Source organism: Ambystoma mexicanum, chromosome 5q, assembly GCF_040938575.1.
Source record: "Ambystoma mexicanum isolate Mex_15411 chromosome 5q, UKY_AmexF1_1, whole genome shotgun sequence".
NCBI classification, from domain to species: domain Eukaryota; kingdom Metazoa; phylum Chordata; class Amphibia; order Caudata; family Ambystomatidae; genus Ambystoma; species Ambystoma mexicanum.
Genome location: NC_090933.1, coordinates 244713909 through 244732373, shown reverse-complemented (window position 1 = coordinate 244732373; position 18465 = coordinate 244713909). Strand labels below are relative to the sequence as shown.

Sequence of the window (18465 nt, the reverse complement as noted above, 5' to 3'; positions counted from 1 at the left end):
GTTTTGTTCATTAAATTGGCTCAACTTCACTGCACCTTAACTTAAGTTTTTTCAATGAATTTCAAGGGTTTTGTTATACCATCATTTTTGTACAGGCCACTGGCCATGGACTTCGGCCAGGGCCAGTGGCCACAGTGTTTGGCTGTGTCTGCTGTACATGTTCCCCCAATATGTTTCTTTTCAACCCACTAGGTGGCCACAGCCTTCCTCCGTGGCCAATATACATGTCTTTCAGACCCACTAACCATGGCCTTCGCCCGTATCCACTGTACATGTTCCTCCACTATGTTTGTCTTTTGGGCCCACTCGTGGCCTCAGCCGAAAGACACTATGCATGTCTTTCGAGCCCTTTGTAGATTATAAAACAATTATGGCCCAGTGGCCTTTTTTACCGTGTCTACTTTCCATATTGCACCATTTGTTTCCTTAAAGTAACCTAGTAGCCATAGCCTTCGGCCACACCCATTACCCCCACCTTTATTGTAACTGTAAAATCCTACTTTTTTTGTGTTCATGTACATTTTTTAACTATTTATTTTAAAAAAACTTGTTTGCCATAATCGTGGTTATATTATAAATGAACTACAAATAACTTTGGTTATCTGTAAGTGCCCGCAAATAACCACGGTTATCTGTAAAAAGCAGCAAAAATCCCAAACTCTTCCCTGCCCTCCCAGGCACTCATCCAGTGTCCCCTCCGCTTGCCATGCTTCCCCCATTCCCACTCAAGTTCCTGTTCTCTCCCTAGACTTCTCCCATTCCCCCAATACTCATTGTTTCGTGTTCATGTAACGCACTTTCATTCCCTATCACATTTTCTATTGTAACCGCGTTTTCCTGCCAAATAACCGTGATTATGTGAAAACATTTGAACTCTCAACTTGATCCCCAGCCTGCCCAACACCCAAATTGCAAATGGTGTTCTCTTTCCCACCTCTAGCCTGATGCCATTGCATCCTTTTTCCTCCTGCGAATGTCATTTTTCCACTTTTTGTTTTTGGCTGCAGCAGTTATTACCATTATAACCGCGATTATAACTTGGATTAAACAAAAAAAAGGTGACTTTTCATTTCTGAAAATCTTCTCTCCTGCAAAGCACTATGGGAGATATAGCTATAATTCTGAGAGAAGAGGGCGCCCCCCTTCTTCGTCAAATGTTATTACATCCCCTCCCTAGTCAACGCTTCGTTCCCATGTTTTTTCATACCTGGTCCAATTTGGTCCAGTATTTTTTTCTGTTCACTTTGCAGAAATGTGGACTTTTCTCGATGGGGAAATGAATGGGGAGTAGGCCAAAACAGCATTTTCTTGTATTCTGAATAACTTTTTAATTTTCTATCGAATCTTTCCTAAAATGTTCAGTCTGGGGGAAGGGCCAGTGACAAACTTTGCATTTGAAACCTTTCAGCCAAATCCGGCATGCGTGTCAAAAGTTATTAGCAAATCAATTTTTCGTTTTTCCTATGTATCTCGATACTCACCTTAACTATAGCGTGGCCACGGCTGCACTATAGTGTGTGTGTGTGTGTGTGTATATATATATATATATCTCAAAGGGTTAATCTAAAATACCAAGGGGCACATAACAGAAATCAAAAATTCATGGATTGTAGCATTTAAGCCAATGTTTCTTAACCACTGGAAATGTGTCTGGGTAACATTCCACACATTGTTTTAACTCGTATGTGCCTCCACAGAAGGAAACCAAGCATATGGAAACGATTCATGACCCAACCCCCAAAGAACAGCCCAGACAAAACTGTTAGGCAACGTCCCTGACCTTTGGAGTCTTAGAAGTAAGGGGCAGATTGATTGCCAAGGCAGAATGAGCAAGGTACAGTTGCCTTATTGTTGCCTGGTGACCTTGCAGAGACTCACTAAAGAAATACAGTAAGCTAACTTTTCGAGATTGCTTTCCATTGATATTTAGCTAGTCTGTGCCATTACAGGAGGGGTCCAGCCCCATGCAAATTACAACACTTTAACTGTATGTGCACCCGGCCCTCGCTATAGGTGCAATTCATTCACTGGTGGATTCTTCCAAGAACGTCCCTGGTATCAGGGAGAGCGCTGCAGCAACAGGAATGGTGTGGCAGACACTGTTGTGGATCTCACCTTCCCCCTCACCCAAGCACAAAACCCAGACCACCTCCCCCAGATACATCCAACCCAGACCCATCACGCCCCAGACAGCCCAGCGTACAACATGGGGATCCCTTCCCTGGGGAATGGAGTAGAGCAGTATGCACGAGGTTTGAGACACAAGGAGAACGGACAGAACAGCCGGGCATCAGTAGGCTAAGGGATCTCAAGATCCTATCCAATGCCAAAAGAAGGAGAATGGGTTGGGGAGAGGGTAACTAGAGAGAAGGGGTGGGGGCGCTATACAATAGAGGACGTTTACAAATCTAAGTGTCTGAGTTACTCTGATTGTTAAGGCACCAGGCGACATGAGTGCAGCCAGAGGTAGAAGGGTATACGTGGGTGTGTGTATTCACCAGACCAGAAAAGAATTCCTATACTGGAGAGGTCTGAAGGCAAGACCTGAAGTGAAGGATTGCAGGAGCCTGAAGAGAGGGCAAGAGGGCACTAATGTAACTGTCAGATTGAATAAAAGAGGTTTCAAGAACACCACCACACAGAGAGTTGTGAGTATTATTGCCGAAGAGGCCCAGAGTACAGAAGCTCTTGTTCAGGATGCTCTTGCTAGCGCCATTGTTCTCTCCGAAGTGCTCTGCTCCTTCCTTGGAGCTAGGTCTCTACAATATCAAAGATGCGAAAAAAAAGCTCAGACTGGAGAGAGTATCAGAGAATCCCTTTAAGATATGGACAAAGGGTTGTCTTTTATGGTCTTTTAAGTAAATGAGGTGACACAGTTGTGCAATTCACAATGATAACAATATTCTCAAGGCTTTTGTTAATTTGGACGATAAGAGCCGAATGGCTGCTGGTGCCTTCAGACATAATCGTTTTCTATTTTGTGGTCTTTGAAACCTCTTGAAAAGAATTTGTTGCATATTCCTCCTGACGTCTAAGAGAGAATCTTAAATTCAGAGATGGGCAGCGCTGCTAACTAGACTGCCATTCTCTTAGGATAGTAAATGGATGCATGCGTGCGAGTCGGCGTAATGAGCCCCGGAAAGTCCGCACACGCAGCCATTGGAAATGCAGCCGCAGACCATAATTGGCCACGCTCTTGGGTTAACTGGCAATTACTTGAACGTAGAGCCACGGATGAGTACCATTGCTGTTGGCAGCACTTGAGGCTGGCACTTCTGGTACATTAGCGAAGAAGCGTCTGCTTCAGTAGATTGGAACGTCCCATCTTGTTCTACTACTGCGGATAGCTTGATTTTTTCATGGAAACGGATTGGCGCTCGGGACACAGTACTTGAGTTGACTGTTACATTCCGTTGTCTCTATCCAGGATAATGCTTCCAAATAGGATTGTGCTGGACATGTCTGACCAAGATTAAGACCTGTTTAATTATTTTAATGGAAACCGTGCAAACAAAATTACAAGACGTATTGGTTGATTGGCCCCTTCACTTGCATGTTGCTCCAGTGACAGCCATTTTCTCTTGACCTTGCGATTCCTGTTTGAACTGTTCTTCATGTATCCGTGGCTAGTGTTACATTCTTAGCTTTTCTTTCTTTTCTTTGGTTGCTAGAGCTTCTTTGAAGGGCAGTCGGCGCCGTGGGACACAGCGAAGAAAGATGAGAACAGAATGAAGAACAGATATGGGAATATCATTGCATGTAAGTGTTGACCGCGTGATGGTTGCAGTGCCGATCGCTCTCTTTGTCTTGCTGCATACAAACTACATCTCCTGCTCTCTTTCCGGGTAAATAAAAATGCAATAAACTGGCCTTATTTTGGTATTTTTTCTTCTCACTTGATAGAGTGGAGGTGGCCAGAAACTTTGTGCTGCTAGATTTGTACATGCTTATTTCGTACAACATTTGCATTGGGAAGATTTGAGATCAGAAGTTCAAATGTTGTGAAAAATATCAGTACATAAACATGGAATTTGGCAGTCAAAGCCCAATTCAGAAGGCCAATCCTCTGAATTAGAACGGCACTTAAATTAAATAGGATATACTTGAGTTCTTTTTTTCTGTGCATGCTAAAACCCAGCAGTGTTACCAAATAATTGAACTCATCATCAAGACTTGTTTTTTTTTTAGGCAAGATTAATTCTTGGCCTGTTGGATCCATCATCTGGCAAATAAATTGAACAACCTTTCATTAAATTGACCTTTCAGCCATTAAGGTAATGGCAAGGAGTCCTCTCTACTTGTAGGTTATCTTGCACCCCACCCCGTAAGTCGATATCTCCTATTAACAGAGCATAAGCATGTAGCCAGTCATCATAACCGTTTATTGGGATTAAGTCTTGGGTGAGCCAGGCCCTCGTCTCCAGTAAAGCTAAGCTATTGTCTGAAGAGACCCCTAAGTGTTGGCTGTGCTCTCCCAACTTCACAAATGACCTTTAAATATTGGAGTCGTGTGTTGGTAACAAAGCATTCATGTGCCAACACATCACAGACCACCTGAGACTCCTCTCTTCAGGTCCCGCTAAGCCCTTCTTCACTTTTCCAATGCTCGTCTCTCCTTGGATCCCCTCCCGTCTTCTCCCGGTCCCTAGTCCTCCCTCATAAGGCATCTACTGTTGAGAACAATCAAGGATTTGCTCACCCTGTTTCATTGTTTAGCGTTGCCCCCTTTTAGATCTATGTATGACTATGTACAAAGGGCTGCTGCTTTTCAAAGCTAGGTTTTCTTTTTAAAAATGCCCCAAATGAAAGAAGCAGAAAGTTCTTTTCGCAACCCATTATATCCATAATCAAGGAAATTAGGGGTGGACTGGGAGCGAAAAGAGGCCCTGGAAAGAATGGTCCAAGTGATCTAATATATCATATTTTGAGCAAGCCCAACCCGTTTCCCATAGGAAAATTTGGAAATAAATATAGGAAAGAGGCCCATGATAGAGAGGCCCACCGGGAGATCGCCAGAGTTTCCTGTAGGCCTGTCCACCCTTAAGGAGACTGGCTTAAGCGTTGATTGCCAGATACTGGCTGGATTGTGCCATATTTGGGGGCGGCCCTTTATTAAGGAAGAACGTGGCCAAATAGCCCATTCATTGAGATGGTACCAAGCAGGAGGAGCTACAATCACGTAGCTCATTGTACCTTTCACAGAGGAGATATATCCATAGGCATATCAGTCTGGTGCCCGCCTACGAGGTCCATCACCGAGATGCTAGTCCATTCGCCTCTGAACCAGAATGCCACCCACATGGCCAGACACGTTCCTGCCTTATTAGGTGATTTGAAAGACAGAGGAGTTGGTTGGAATATGCCAGCAGCATTTCATATTAAAAACCAGAGATATGCCTGACTACTTTCAAAAGGGGTGTCCCAACACAGCTGGAGTCTGAGACTCATAGACGCTGGTCCACCACTGCATGCAGACTTAATAAACAATGTTGTGATTCAGAAGAATGCACAATCACAAATCTGCTGCTCTTGCTTTACATGTTACCTGTGTTTTATGTCATGTAATATGTACAAAACAACTGTACAGTGTGCCATTTATTATTATTCAGATTAAATTACCCTCAAATCCCTCCTACCACCCCCAAATCTTGTTTACCCAGAACATGGTTCTCTACTAGACGCCACACTAGTGCTGGGCGGACATGTTCAGTGATTCGCCTAATCACTCAAAGGCTGGGCCTTTCTGTTCCCACAAACCTCTCCACCATTTCCAGGGATTCAACTGGGAAAGTTCGTGGTCACCTAGGGGTAAACGTGGGGGCCCTGCAAGGGCAAGCAGTGTGCTGCCCTCCCCCATAACATGCCCCACTGCCCTTCTCGGTGGGGCCTGGCTGGTTGGGTGGCAGTGGGCGGAGTGAAGGGAGACATGGAGGTGCTTTTAGGATGTCCAAGTGTGTTGGTTTGCTCTCCCGAAAGTGGCCCACAAATATTTGCAGGAAGCAGAACTTGTGTCTCTGTCCCGCAAACATTTCTGTGACACTACACACAGCTACGTGCAAGCTGCTACAGCGGCAACGCACGCTCTCTGTATAACATATGAGGAACGTTGATGGGACAGGGCAGGCAAAGCACTGTTCTGGATTGATCAAGCCGGCCCTCAGTCCCCAGTCGTGTCACCCACCGAAAATATTCAGATTTCCTCTAATGTCATTTTTCTTATGGTAGGAGGTTATTTGTACTCATTTTCAAATGGGTTCATTCAGTGTTAGATGCTGGCCTCATCAACAGGTGAATGCGCTGGCGGTCTGGGCATTTTCGTTGCTATTACCGCTGGCAGTATTTGCACCAGCCATTCCCATTTGCTGCATTGGGAAATGGGCATATACTGCCTTACCACTACTCATGATCTGGCTCAAATTGCGCCGGACCGAGTAGCGGTAACGCTAATAGTGTTGGGCGGTTTCCCGGTGGAATTACCGCTGCCCAACATGTGATGAGGCCCTTAAGTCTGGATCGTCTGAAGCCATAAATCGTAGGGTGCAGCAGGAACCAGCTCGGCCAGTGTAAATCAAACGTGCCGCATCACAGGCCTCCGTGATAAGCAAAGGCTGTATTCCTGCGGCGTCCCTGCTACCAAAGAAATGCGCTTTAATGATTAATTATTTCGAGTAACACTTCTGATGGCACAGAATCTTACACGGTTTTAGAGTCGCTGTCATTTTATGTACACCAAAAAGCTCTTTGCTGTTTGAACACCTGCATACATATGCACAGGGGCGCAACGAAACCTACATTTCGGACCCTTCAAATGTTGGGAGAAAAGCTAACTTCAGAGGCAGTGGGGGGGGGGGGGGGCAAACGTATTTGTGTGGGAGCGTCTACCCTCTTTACGCATTCTAATTACATTATTCTAGTGCAGATTCCATGTTACAAGCTGTTAACTCTCTCCTTTAAGTCTGAAAGCATCCACTTCAGGACTGCTGTGAGAATGAGTGGTTTCCTGTCCCCTTCAGCCCTTCCAACCACGCCCCCCTGGCATGCAATTACTTTGAGATGACATTTTACAAAACAAGAATTATCCCTGTGTTGTCTAGATGCAATTACTTAACCCACATCACGATTTCAATTGTTCAATTGCCTAACAGATGCATATCAGTGCAGGTGCTAACAATGAAATGCTTTACGTTAAGAGCAAAGCCCAGGCGCTGTTTTACATCTTCCTGTTCTGCCCAGCCATGGTTCTGTGGGTCAGCAAGGTCGAGTTAACATAGCCCAAAATTTCGGGGTGGGGGCTGAAGCCGTGTCAGCTCAATGGTGTTGCGCCACTGCATATGCACACCAAAATGTTCATCAACGATCATTGAATGTAACAAAGGCGCATGGGCTTTGGTGTGGCCTTTAAATGCTTCCTTTGTTCCGTCAGACAATGTCCCTTTTACTTGTCAATGAAGCTAACATAGTTGCATCTAAGGGGTTGGGACTTATAACTGACGTGCGTGGTTTACCCATAGCATGCTCCAATCAGGGGGTGTTGTATTACCAATTGTTACTCATGTTAATTGGAGATCAGTGTGCCAAGTTAAGTGCCTCAAAGCAGACAATGCTGGTGTTTTTTTGGCTCAGTGTGGGTTGACAACAATCGGAGTGAAACCACACAAATGCAGTCACAAGTTGGTACGGTTCAACACCTTTATTTTACAGAGGGACAAGGTTAGGCAAATGCCTGCAGGATCTATTGGGAGCGTAACTAAGCAAAAAAAGGAACGGCACTGCAAAACAAATACTGCTCTAGATAAGTCCTAATGTCCTGAGTTCTGGTCTACCTTATATAACACAATGCAAAGTTAGGGTTGTATCACCCTGAAGGTTTTCCACACAATTGGCCAGTCACAGGGTTAGAGTGTCCCAGCAAATTCTTTAATTCTCCAGCTGTAGGATAATCATCCTTCAAGTCTGCCTCAACTAGTGTACTTTCTGGCAAGGAACCCCTTACAGGCTCTAGTTGTCTCTGTCCCTGAGCCTGTCACAGGGCTGTTTCTCAATGACAATCGGCCAATCACAGGCTCTGGTTCCAGATGGCAATGAGCACATAACAGTCTATGGCTCTAGAGGGTAATGAGCTGCCCACAGAATATGTCTCTCTTTGGCAAAACGTTTACCAGAGCCAGATCTTCCATTGCGCCTCTTTCCCTAGGGGTTGTGGGCATGACATGCTTTTCTTCCTCGCTACCTGGTGATATTTTCAGACTGAGGTCATTCTTGGCCCCCTGTTGCCTGCTGAGGGTGCTTTTTCACAACAGGAGTGTAATGCGTTCTAACTATGAAATGTATTTACTTTTTAATCACTGGTTTATTTTATAGAGAGAAATTGCATTTCCAGTCACCTGCACCATGGCATTCCCACCTCAAAATCTGGGATAGAAAATAGGCTATTTTTAATCTGAATATTCTGTTTTATTTTAAATGAGCTGTCCCTGCCACGCGTTGCTGTGGCTCAGTCTGGTTAAATGGAACAGAAAGAAAAGAGAAAGTGCAAAAGAGCCTCCCTCCCCCACCACACCCATAATCCAGGAGTCAGGTATATAGTCTTTCCTCCTCTCAGTGGTGCCAGTGGCAGAGGCAGAGAGTGCAGTTCAATTCCCTCCTTAATTGTAGTCCGGGTTTTGTGCCCCCGCTTATCCCTCTTCATGAGTCAGAGTTTGCATTGTGCTACCTTGCCTGCTAGAGGATACGAACAGCATGGAATGATACTTAGCTCAGTTAGTGTTCCTCAGCCCTCTGCCATGAGCATTATAACTCTTGGCAGTTGCTGTACCCATCAGCCAAATTAATGCATTCTTTTTTTTTTTATTTTAATGATTTTTATTGCTCTAGATCTTGAAAAAATTAATACATTCTTAAATGAGATGCACGTGATCGGTGTACTCGCAACGTGCATCCTCAAGTCTGGCTACATTTGAGCCATTCTAAATCGGAAAAATTGAACTGGAATCGTAAAATATTTAGTATAGCGTGTGTTGCTTTTACGTCCAACAGATGGTGCTGTTTTTCCCCCAAAATGTAAAATGTTTATTATAGTGTGTGTTGCTTTTACGTCCACAGATGGCGCTGTTTTTCCCAAAAAACATGTTTTTACCTGTCACAGGTGTGACATCTATGTATAGTAGGTATATAAGAACACGTGCCTATTCGAATGCAACGTTGTGTCAAAATTTCAAAGCAATCGGTGAAGAACTTTTGGAGATTTAAGATTTTGAATAAACAAACATTTACATTTTTATTTATACAGATAATAAATCAAGAAATTAAAGGTGGTCCCCTAACTTTAAATGCTGGGGAAGTCACCCACAGTGTTCCACATAAATCTAGACAGCTACTTTACATGAAATAAACAACATGCCTGCTGTTAGCTCACTTGTGTTTAGATTCATATTACAGGCAAACATCCATATGTGTAAAAGCAAATATGAATGACCATTCTAGGAAAAAGAATAAAATCCTCTCCTGTATAAACATACAAGTTGACGTTGGCTAATTGATTCAAAACAGACAAACCATTCCTAGAATACTGTTGAAAACAAAACAGTTTACTTAGTTTTAACTGACATGATCGACAAGTGTTGGCATCAGAGACTTTCATATGACTTTCTTATTATAAGACTGATTCAATTCTAAAATATTGGATACTGTTTATGGCACACTATTAATTTCTAGTTTGGTTGTAGATACAAGAGTATTTGTGGTAGTGACTCGGGTACACTTAAAAAGACTTGGTTTCAGGAATTCAATTTCTTTTCAGAATCCTGGTACCATAACAGCTAACGCCATCACTATTCTCTGGGTATAGGATTCCCCCCTGAACACCCCAGTTCAATATGTTCATTAGGAATAGATGTTATTTACTTTATTGATGAGGGCAGACAACAAATATAAAGTCTCGCCGTTCCACATTTCAGTTTGGGATGATTAAGATCTCTAGCGATCCCAAATTGCTGGAGAGAGACTAACTAAGCCAAAACTGCCCACAGATTCAATTAGAATTATTAATCTCAAAACACATACACCCTGTACTATATTCTCCCTTTAACTGACAAAGCTTATAAAAATCGTCCCACAAAATATTTTTCATTACTATCTGGTATTTCATTCATTTCTTTAAATGTTCTAGGATCATTGTACTCAGTTCTGTCTTGGAGAGAGACAGGCCCAGGACAGGTAGGGAAATCAACCAACACCAGACACCTCTGTCAGGCAAGCTTTTCGTTTCAGTGTGTGCACCTGCTCATAAAAAACATTTCAGGCAATCTGGTTATGTCTCAGGAAAGGGCTCTGCATTCACTTCCCTCTGGAAATGCCTTCTGAAGGAACCCCAATTCACTTTTCTTCCGTTGGGCATGCTCTTCTCCTCTGCTGCTTTCGCAAATAACTCTCCTCTCTTTCTATGTGTTTTGAGTTTAAACACACACCAAACTCCATCCATGCAGCATCATTTGAAGAGGCAATATTTGATTGGACAGATACTGTGATAGGAACCCGTATCAACCTCACACACACACAAGGATCCTCTTTGCTTATTGAATTCTCTTTGTCATAAGGGGATATGCTATCTAAGAGGTAGACATTGCCTTAGGAATGTGAAATGAAAATTGGATTGAAATATGCCCATATTGATATTTGTAAGAATATTCTGAATTCAGAGACATCCTTGATGTGATTGTGATTACATCCATAACAGAGTTACTAAAATATGCAAATGTATTCACATTTTAAGACACAATTTTTATTTGACTATGGTTCTCCCTCTTCCACAGAATTCAAATGTATCTTCGGTTTTAAAATCAGAACAAGGGTTCAAAATCTCTAGCCATTAATGTATTTTACACGTGTCACTTTGAAAGACATCATTTCTGTGCTGCACATTACTGTACTATACAACTTAAACTATGTGTTACTAGTGTTCTGGTATAATGAGAAACATCTCTTTTAGTTGACTGCTTCTATTGGAGCAGACACATTATAGATGAGGCCTTATTGTTCTGCCGGGTCAGCGGTACTGGTCTGTACAAAGCCTCTTATTTTTGAATCTATTATTATTATTGACAGACTATGCACTGATCTTGTTGACCCTGTGATCAGCTCTAAAAAATATAACCATGGAAATCTTGAGTTTGGAATGCATTTTTAATTATTGTTTTGTATTTTACACCCAGGCTTTTATTCGGGGTAAACACAGATGTAACTATTAACCACTTTAATGTATGGGTTGCAATAGAGAATAATGGGGCATCTGTATTGCTAATCTCAAGAGGACTGAGTTTTGCATACACATACTGTTTAGGTGAAATAAAGTTTACAGCTTTAGTTAGGTTCCCAATACACAGCAGCTATATAACTCTATATAAACTGTTATATGTTATAAATATACTATTTACCTTGTCCCTTTGTACACTATTCATAATTTCTTTGCAGAACACTAAATTACAAATGGATAGTTTTCAATATATATTTTTCATGCAATATGGCTGCATAAATACAGAATACGTTATTCATTAGCTAATTTTGTTCACATTGTTTAAGGGAAAGCATTGCATTCAATAAGGTCATTGCTTACAGGAGTCTGTTCCAGGCTGAGTGCCAACAGTGGGCACTAAGTCAAAAGATCTTTTTATAAAGATCTTTTACAAAAAAGATCGATTTAGAAAGACCACTCTGTGACCCCGTAGATCAGTCTTTCTAAATTGAACTATCAGCCCCAGCGACGCACACTAGTGCGTGCCGGGGCTGAAAGGCAAAGACAGACAGAGAGAACGAGACGCGTGAGTTTCAGGTAAGTGTGTGTATTTGCATGTAGTGTGTGTGTGTTGTAGCGTGTGGGTTGTGGGTGTGCGTGCGTGTAAGAAAATGGGAAATTAACATATATGTGTGTTAATGTATGTATGCTGTGGAGGTGTGAGGGAGGGAGCAGGGCGGCAAGGAGCAAAGGTGGGCTCAGGAGGCGGGGGGACTCCCCGAATTGAGAAAAAAAAGATTTGGTCATGTCCTTTTTCTGCTTTCTGAGGGCCGCACAACAAAATCGACCAAAATAAATCAGCCTTTTTTATGCGCGACCATCAGAGAGCAGAAAAATGGCATAGAACCCAACAGTGCTGGTTCTGAGGTTCAGTACTACACGGTCTGGGGATGTTTGCCCAACCATCTCACTTCTTCTCCTTTTCAATCTCTCTGGCATGGGTCTGGGATATTGCACCCGGAATGTGTAATGTTGTTTCCTCTGATTATTATCTTGCCTGGGCCATGGTCTGGGCTATGTTCCCCTGCAGGTCTTTAGCCGAGGTCATTATCTCGCTTCCCAAAGCCTGAATACCCACCTTCATCCATTGCCTCTTTCTCTTCTCCTCTCTGTCCCTTCTCCGCCTTCAAGATATAGTTTGCACTTAGCACTCTGAAGGAGACAGAATACTCTTTTCGCCTTGTACGAGGTATGGTGCCCTAGTGTCTGCAGTCTTTCTATGGTCCTGGTATCTCTACCTTCTCTCAGAGTTCCTGGACCTTCATTTGGCTTCTCTGTCAATACACCGCAAAGCACATCTGCAGTCTACCTTCTCCTCATCCAGCCCCAGGAAACAGGCCCTCTTTTATACTGCCTGGATTGAGAGTGAGGCTTCTGACAGAACTCAGGGAGTAGGGTTTCAAACGGCTGGTCAGCATCCTCGAAATGTGTCATATGCTGTGAGAGTTTTCTAGGGGAGTAGCCAGTTTTGCTCTCTCTCCCAAGTTTGCTGCTTTCTTTACAGGTAAAGGGGTTTAGGCTTGTGGAATATCAAATGACTTTGGCCATCTTAGTTCCCTTTTCCTTGGTCATTTTTTATTGCCGATTCCAGTGTGGTTTTAATGGAAAAAAAGTGTTTTGGTTTTGTTGGGGCAGGCTCTGTTGGTAAATTATGAGGTGCAGGTTTTCTATAGCACACTTCTGGCTCAGTGAGGGAAAGCATTTGAAGTACGTGAAGAAGGGGTCAGGATATATTCCCCTTGCCTTGGGTTTGGTGTACCTCACCTCTATTGTCTGTGGAGTGTGGCCAGTCATTCCAATAAAATACAGCAAGGCTCTCTGCTAGATATTGCATTTTTGCAAAGGAGGCTGCTTCTACCACCTGAGAGCGACTTCGTCATGTTGGGTATGTCTCGACTATAGGCCCCTCTCTGGGTGTCCCTTATCCCATCACCCTCAGAACCAGACTTGAGGGGGTCCATAAAAAGCAATTGCAAAGGTATTTATTGGATATTGGAGTTGTAGTGGGAGGTCTTTCCTACCAGCTGTCTGGACCTTGGGAAGACTGGAAGGACTCATGCACTTCCCCTGCATACTGCCTCCCGGGCGGCTTCCTCTTGTGCCTATAGTCTCATGGACATAACAGACTGGTGTTTCCAATTTGGCTTTCTTATCTGGTACAGGCCAGATTATCTGGTTCACAGATTTATGGTTATCAAGAACATGTGTGTCCTGCACTATGGTTAGGTGAAGAATCTGTTTTCATGCTGTTTTGTTGGAACTTGCATTTCACAAATTCAGGCATTTTTGAGTTATGCATACAGCACTTCATGGAGTACCTCATTTGAAACACTGTGTCATTTTATGATAATCCTCCCCATATCTCCAAGAGGAAATCTTCTGCATTTTTCTTTGATTTGTGACTGGCAAACCTCATGCAGTTCTATATGATATTTCCGCATATTAAAGACGGAACACAAAAAAGGACGATTTCTATTGGCCGTTTATTATACAGGAAAAACGAGACAAAGGAAGGGGCGGATATTGCCTTCTTGGGCAGAGAAGCCAATCTCTGTAGAAAGTAATACACAGAGGCACAGGTGTGGATACCAGCAAACCCTTACTAGAGATTACGAGCCCCAAAAGGGAAACAAGAATTAAGAACAGGACGCAGGAACTAGGAATGAAGAAAACTGTAGCATAGAACTGACGCAAGGTAACAGAGGCAAGGAGCTGGTACAAGGTAACAGAGGCAAGGTATTGGTACAACTGAGCAGGGTACTGGTGCATGGTAATTGGATCTAGCTAACATTAGAAGGCTGGAAAAACTGGACTGTAAACACACAAACTATACAAGGCAAAACGGGACAAGAACTAAGGTGAGAGGGTGCAAACAGAAGCAAGATAAACAGAGACTGACTAATGGGATAAAGCTTGAGAGTAAAGGGAAGGACAGAACAGAGAGCAGAGAAGGAGACTGAATGAAAATAGTGCAGGTAACAGATGCTATAAGCTGCAGGGACACAGTACAGGGACTGGACTCTGCAAGAAATAAGGACAAGAAACGGGTTAATTGCTGCAGGGCCACAGCACATTGGGAAGAAGAAAACACAATGGCTGCAGGCACAGGGTGCAGGACTGAGCCTGCAAGGCAAAGCTTTAAGAATTGGAGCAAAGCAGCAGAGGACCCGGGAAAAGTCCCAAGGAAATCACAAGGCAAAATATTCCACAAGGCAGAGAGAGATTCCAAATGGGTTGTAGCTGCACACGGTTCAGAATGCAATGCAAGAACAAGGAAGCTTGAGGTTGTGGCAGCTTCTAAGCAGTGCTAGCAGGGTAAAAAGCCAGGGCGGAGCTGCATAATTGAGCTGCACACACAGTCACAGGTGTGGTTAATGAATACCTCTGGCATGGACTTTGGGAGAGGATCCAGTGCTGATAAACTCCAGGAGTTTTTGTATAGAAACAAAATCCCAATAACTGCTGTGGCATTTTGAATATTGCAATCCATTGAAATGAACCTGTCTCCTTCCAGTCACGGTGAAACCAGTGTGCATGCAACTCAGATTCTTAAAGAGTTTCCTGAGTGTGCTGCCAGGTTTCCCCGATAACTTGCAGGTGCATTAAAGGAATCGAAGTCTGTGTTTTCAGAAATACAGATTTGTTAAAGGAAATATAAAATAACAATACAGGGGCTATTCTGATGATGGCTGACCATGCCCCCTGAGCCTGCAGACAGCGCCACCCAGAGGCAAAGATGCAGAGATGTGATACTAATTGTCAACACTACAAATTGCTTTCAATGAAACCCTTCTGCATGCGGAATGGATTTTTTTATTTTTATGTGGTTTTATGTGGATTTGAGGCAATGTCTGAAAAGTATAACAGACCGGAGGTGCCAATAGTTGAGTTTCTGGAACGCATTACTTGTTCCAAAGGATTGGGGGGTTGATCCACTGATGTCTATGGACCAAAGGCCCAAAGCCAAAGACCAAAGGCCTGTCTAAATTCAGCCGTCTGTAGCTTCTTTCTGAATGTGAGATGGGCTTGAAGTGTTCCAAAGCCAGACACCTTCTAAAAAATCTTGGGAAATTGTAGAGGAGAAGCTGGACTTGCCTGTGGTTCCTCGGAAGGGTGCAGTGGGGTGCTATTTTCCTGAGGCATCCAGGACCTGTACACCCAGCTTTAGAGTGACTGCCTGATTATGCATTCATTGCAACTCGCTTTTGGGTCAGCTAAGTGATAAGAGGTTGCAGTGGCCAATACTTGACATCGCCCATGGTCTGATAAGTGGCACGTGCTGTTCTTTATAACTCTTTGGAGTGTCATGAATTGCTTAATATTCTTGTTTCTTGTCTTCATTTTTCAGATGACCATTCTCGTGTCAGATTACAAATCCTTGAAGAAGAAACAAACTCGGACTACATCAACGGAAACTATATTGACGTAGGTACAACTTGGTGGTATAGGTCACACAAGAGACCACGTTCCACAATTGCTGCCCAAACTCTTTTTACACGTAATTATTTTCTCATGGGCACTGATGGCAAGATGCGTCTGTTCTTGCCACGAAAACACATGAAACATTTCATCAAAGCATGGCGCATAGTTGCCCCAGAATGCCTTGTGCCTTGGAAACACAGTGCACGCAGGCGAGGCCTCACCAGGGCCGATATGCTGCCCGTCTGCTGATGAACATATGGGCACAGTAAATGTTATTTCTTGTCAACAGTTTGGCATAGATCCGTATTTAAAAGGAAGCAGTTTGCATATTAATACGACAAAACTCTGTAATTCTTAATGCGGTGGTTCGCAATCTCTTGTCACCGCCACACTTTTAAGTCGCCTTCAAAGTAGTCTGCAGCTGTTAACCGGGACTTTTAATGCAAGCAAGACATTTCATTAAATATGTAGGCTCTTTAATTATTCAAGGCCCCCTCTTTGTTCATTCTGCATCATGTTAACTTAATGTTTTACATTAGAATAAATTCTTTAGCAGACAGCATGTTTTCAGTTGAAAGAATAAAATCAAAAGTGGAATTGGAAATCAAGAGAAATTCATTTTTATCTAAAGGCCTACAGCAGCAGACGTATTTTTGCACTGGCGCAGCATGGGAAAAGGAAGAAAAATACAAATGTGCTTCTTCTTTCAAAGCAAAAAATCAAAACATGACAATTATTTTTTACTGCGCTACTACATTCTGGAACTGGGGGTCACAACATACTGGGGACCTTCCTGTAGATGCAGAATTTCATTTTTTTTTAATACTGATGCCAGTGATTAAAAGGAGTTACTGAAACCATGTGTGGAGACATCACATGGGGGCCTGTATAGTACACTCCACCCCTTATAGTCATCATTCAAACAAGTCACGTGATGGGGGCCATTGTACCCTGGATCGCCCACCTTGCAAGATTTCCACTGGCACAATGAGTTGTAATAAGACCTACACTACGAAAAATAAAAACTATAACTAAAATCCGCAATATTGCTATTACTACAAAATGGCCTTAGCATCTGCTCCTCCATTGTCTCCTGCAGTGCAGAGTTTCTTTGCTCCAAATGCAGAACTTTGCACCTGCAAGTATTGGGTCAACTTTACTAACACATACTTTACACATGTTTTGCATGACACCATTGTAAGAACCTGAATATGTACTAACTGCCGACGTATTTAGTTGTAAATGTTGTTCTTTTTGCAGGGTTATCATCGACCAAACAACTACATCGCCACACAAGGTAAGCACACTTTTTCTCTTCTTCGCCGTTGGTTGCAGAGCACATATTTTTCTAGGATTGTTTGCGGTATCAATGTCTTTATGTATTGGGTATTTATAATGCGCCCATACAGCAGTTGTGTTTCAAGGCGCTGGACATATCCATGCTTGGTTCTCCTTTTGCTGTCTTATGCTAACATAGAAACCCGCTTTGGAGCAGGCGCACGTGCCTTAACCTTGTCCATAAAGGAAGTCCACCGCAAATGCAATCTCACGGGTTTCAGCTTCAGTGCTATGTGCAGTACCCAATTTCCAGTACCCTCTCCCCAAGTTCTCTTCCATCCCTGGCGTGTTGAAATGTTGACCAGATTCTGTGTAGTGCCCCCCCTAGGCAGGGAGAAATTTACGGCTTGATGCACTACTTTCAGGATGTGGAAAATCATTCCTTTGCTTGCTTGCGAAGAATCCTTTAAGTAAACACAAAGCCCTTAAACATGTGAATACCACCCCCAAGGTAGCTCGGACTGCTCGGGATTTTTTTTAACGTTTTTTCCCACAAGTTCCCGGGACTTGACGGGGCAGATGCACAGAACTCACTCGCCCCCCCCCCCCCCCCAACCCTCCATTTTCTTAGGCCATATATCACCCGCAGATGAACCGCCATTTTAACGACATAAACCACAGTGACATTTTTATTTAAGAAGCAAGTGTGTACCTGTGCAAAGTGTCAAATAATAATTTCTTACAAAACTACTGCTTGCATGGTTCAAGAGAATTGTGGCGCAGGGCCGGACATGCAAGTACTTGCCGGTATCCAAAAGAAATGATGGCATGAGTTCAATTTAATATCTTTGTCCCTCTAGTAAGTCAACTTTTTCATGTACTTTCCATCGGACAGATATAATGTGCTAATATTGTGCTTTTTGAAGGTAGTTTCAAAGTAAGTTTGAACACATATCCAGTCGATAGCTTGTTATTAAAATGTTGTAACTGCTGCAGGGCCTGTGCAAGCGTATTTGCGATAGGGGCTGCGCGGTAGCTACTTTTTCAGAACCTTTCCTCCTCATGACTTAAGGCCCTTCCTTTCTCTTCGTAAAATGGCTGGGTTAGTATGGCTTTGCAAGTTATGAACCTGTTTCTCTCAAAAGGTATTGCCCTGGAAGCTTTAGGCTGGGGTTTGAGTCTGACCCTCATGCCACTGACTTCCCCCAACTCTGCTCAATGCAACGCTGACAGAATTCCAGCATTAGCGGCGGATGGATGCCTGACCCATATTTCCACCCAGGGGGCAGTGTATGGGTCTGTCTGATGGCGTGTTCCCGCTGCCCGAGCACGCGTATTGTCTGTGAGGCGTCCATTAGTAGGCTTACCTGTATTCACTGTTTGCTCACAGTGCAACAGCTCTTACAATCCAAGCTAGTGGTGGGCAACCGGCGACGATGTAGGGGCGAATCCCCGGAGTAGTACTTACAGGTTCT

At 43.3% G+C, this 18465-nt stretch overlaps 1 protein-coding gene across 15 annotated transcripts in view; it reads left to right on the top strand.

Moving 5' to 3' along the window:
* Positions 1 to 18465, top strand: part of PTPRM (protein tyrosine phosphatase receptor type M) — a 2094608-nt gene that overhangs the window by 1801413 nt on the left and 274730 nt on the right. For all 15 annotated transcript variants that reach the window (XM_069620757.1, XM_069620755.1, XM_069620756.1 and 12 more), the window contains 3 exons: positions 3672 to 3759; positions 15639 to 15715; positions 16973 to 17009. In XM_069620757.1, the coding sequence (XP_069476858.1) occupies positions 3672 to 3759; positions 15639 to 15715; positions 16973 to 17009 (202 nt within the window). The remainder of the gene's footprint in view (positions 1 to 3671; positions 3760 to 15638; positions 15716 to 16972; positions 17010 to 18465) is intronic.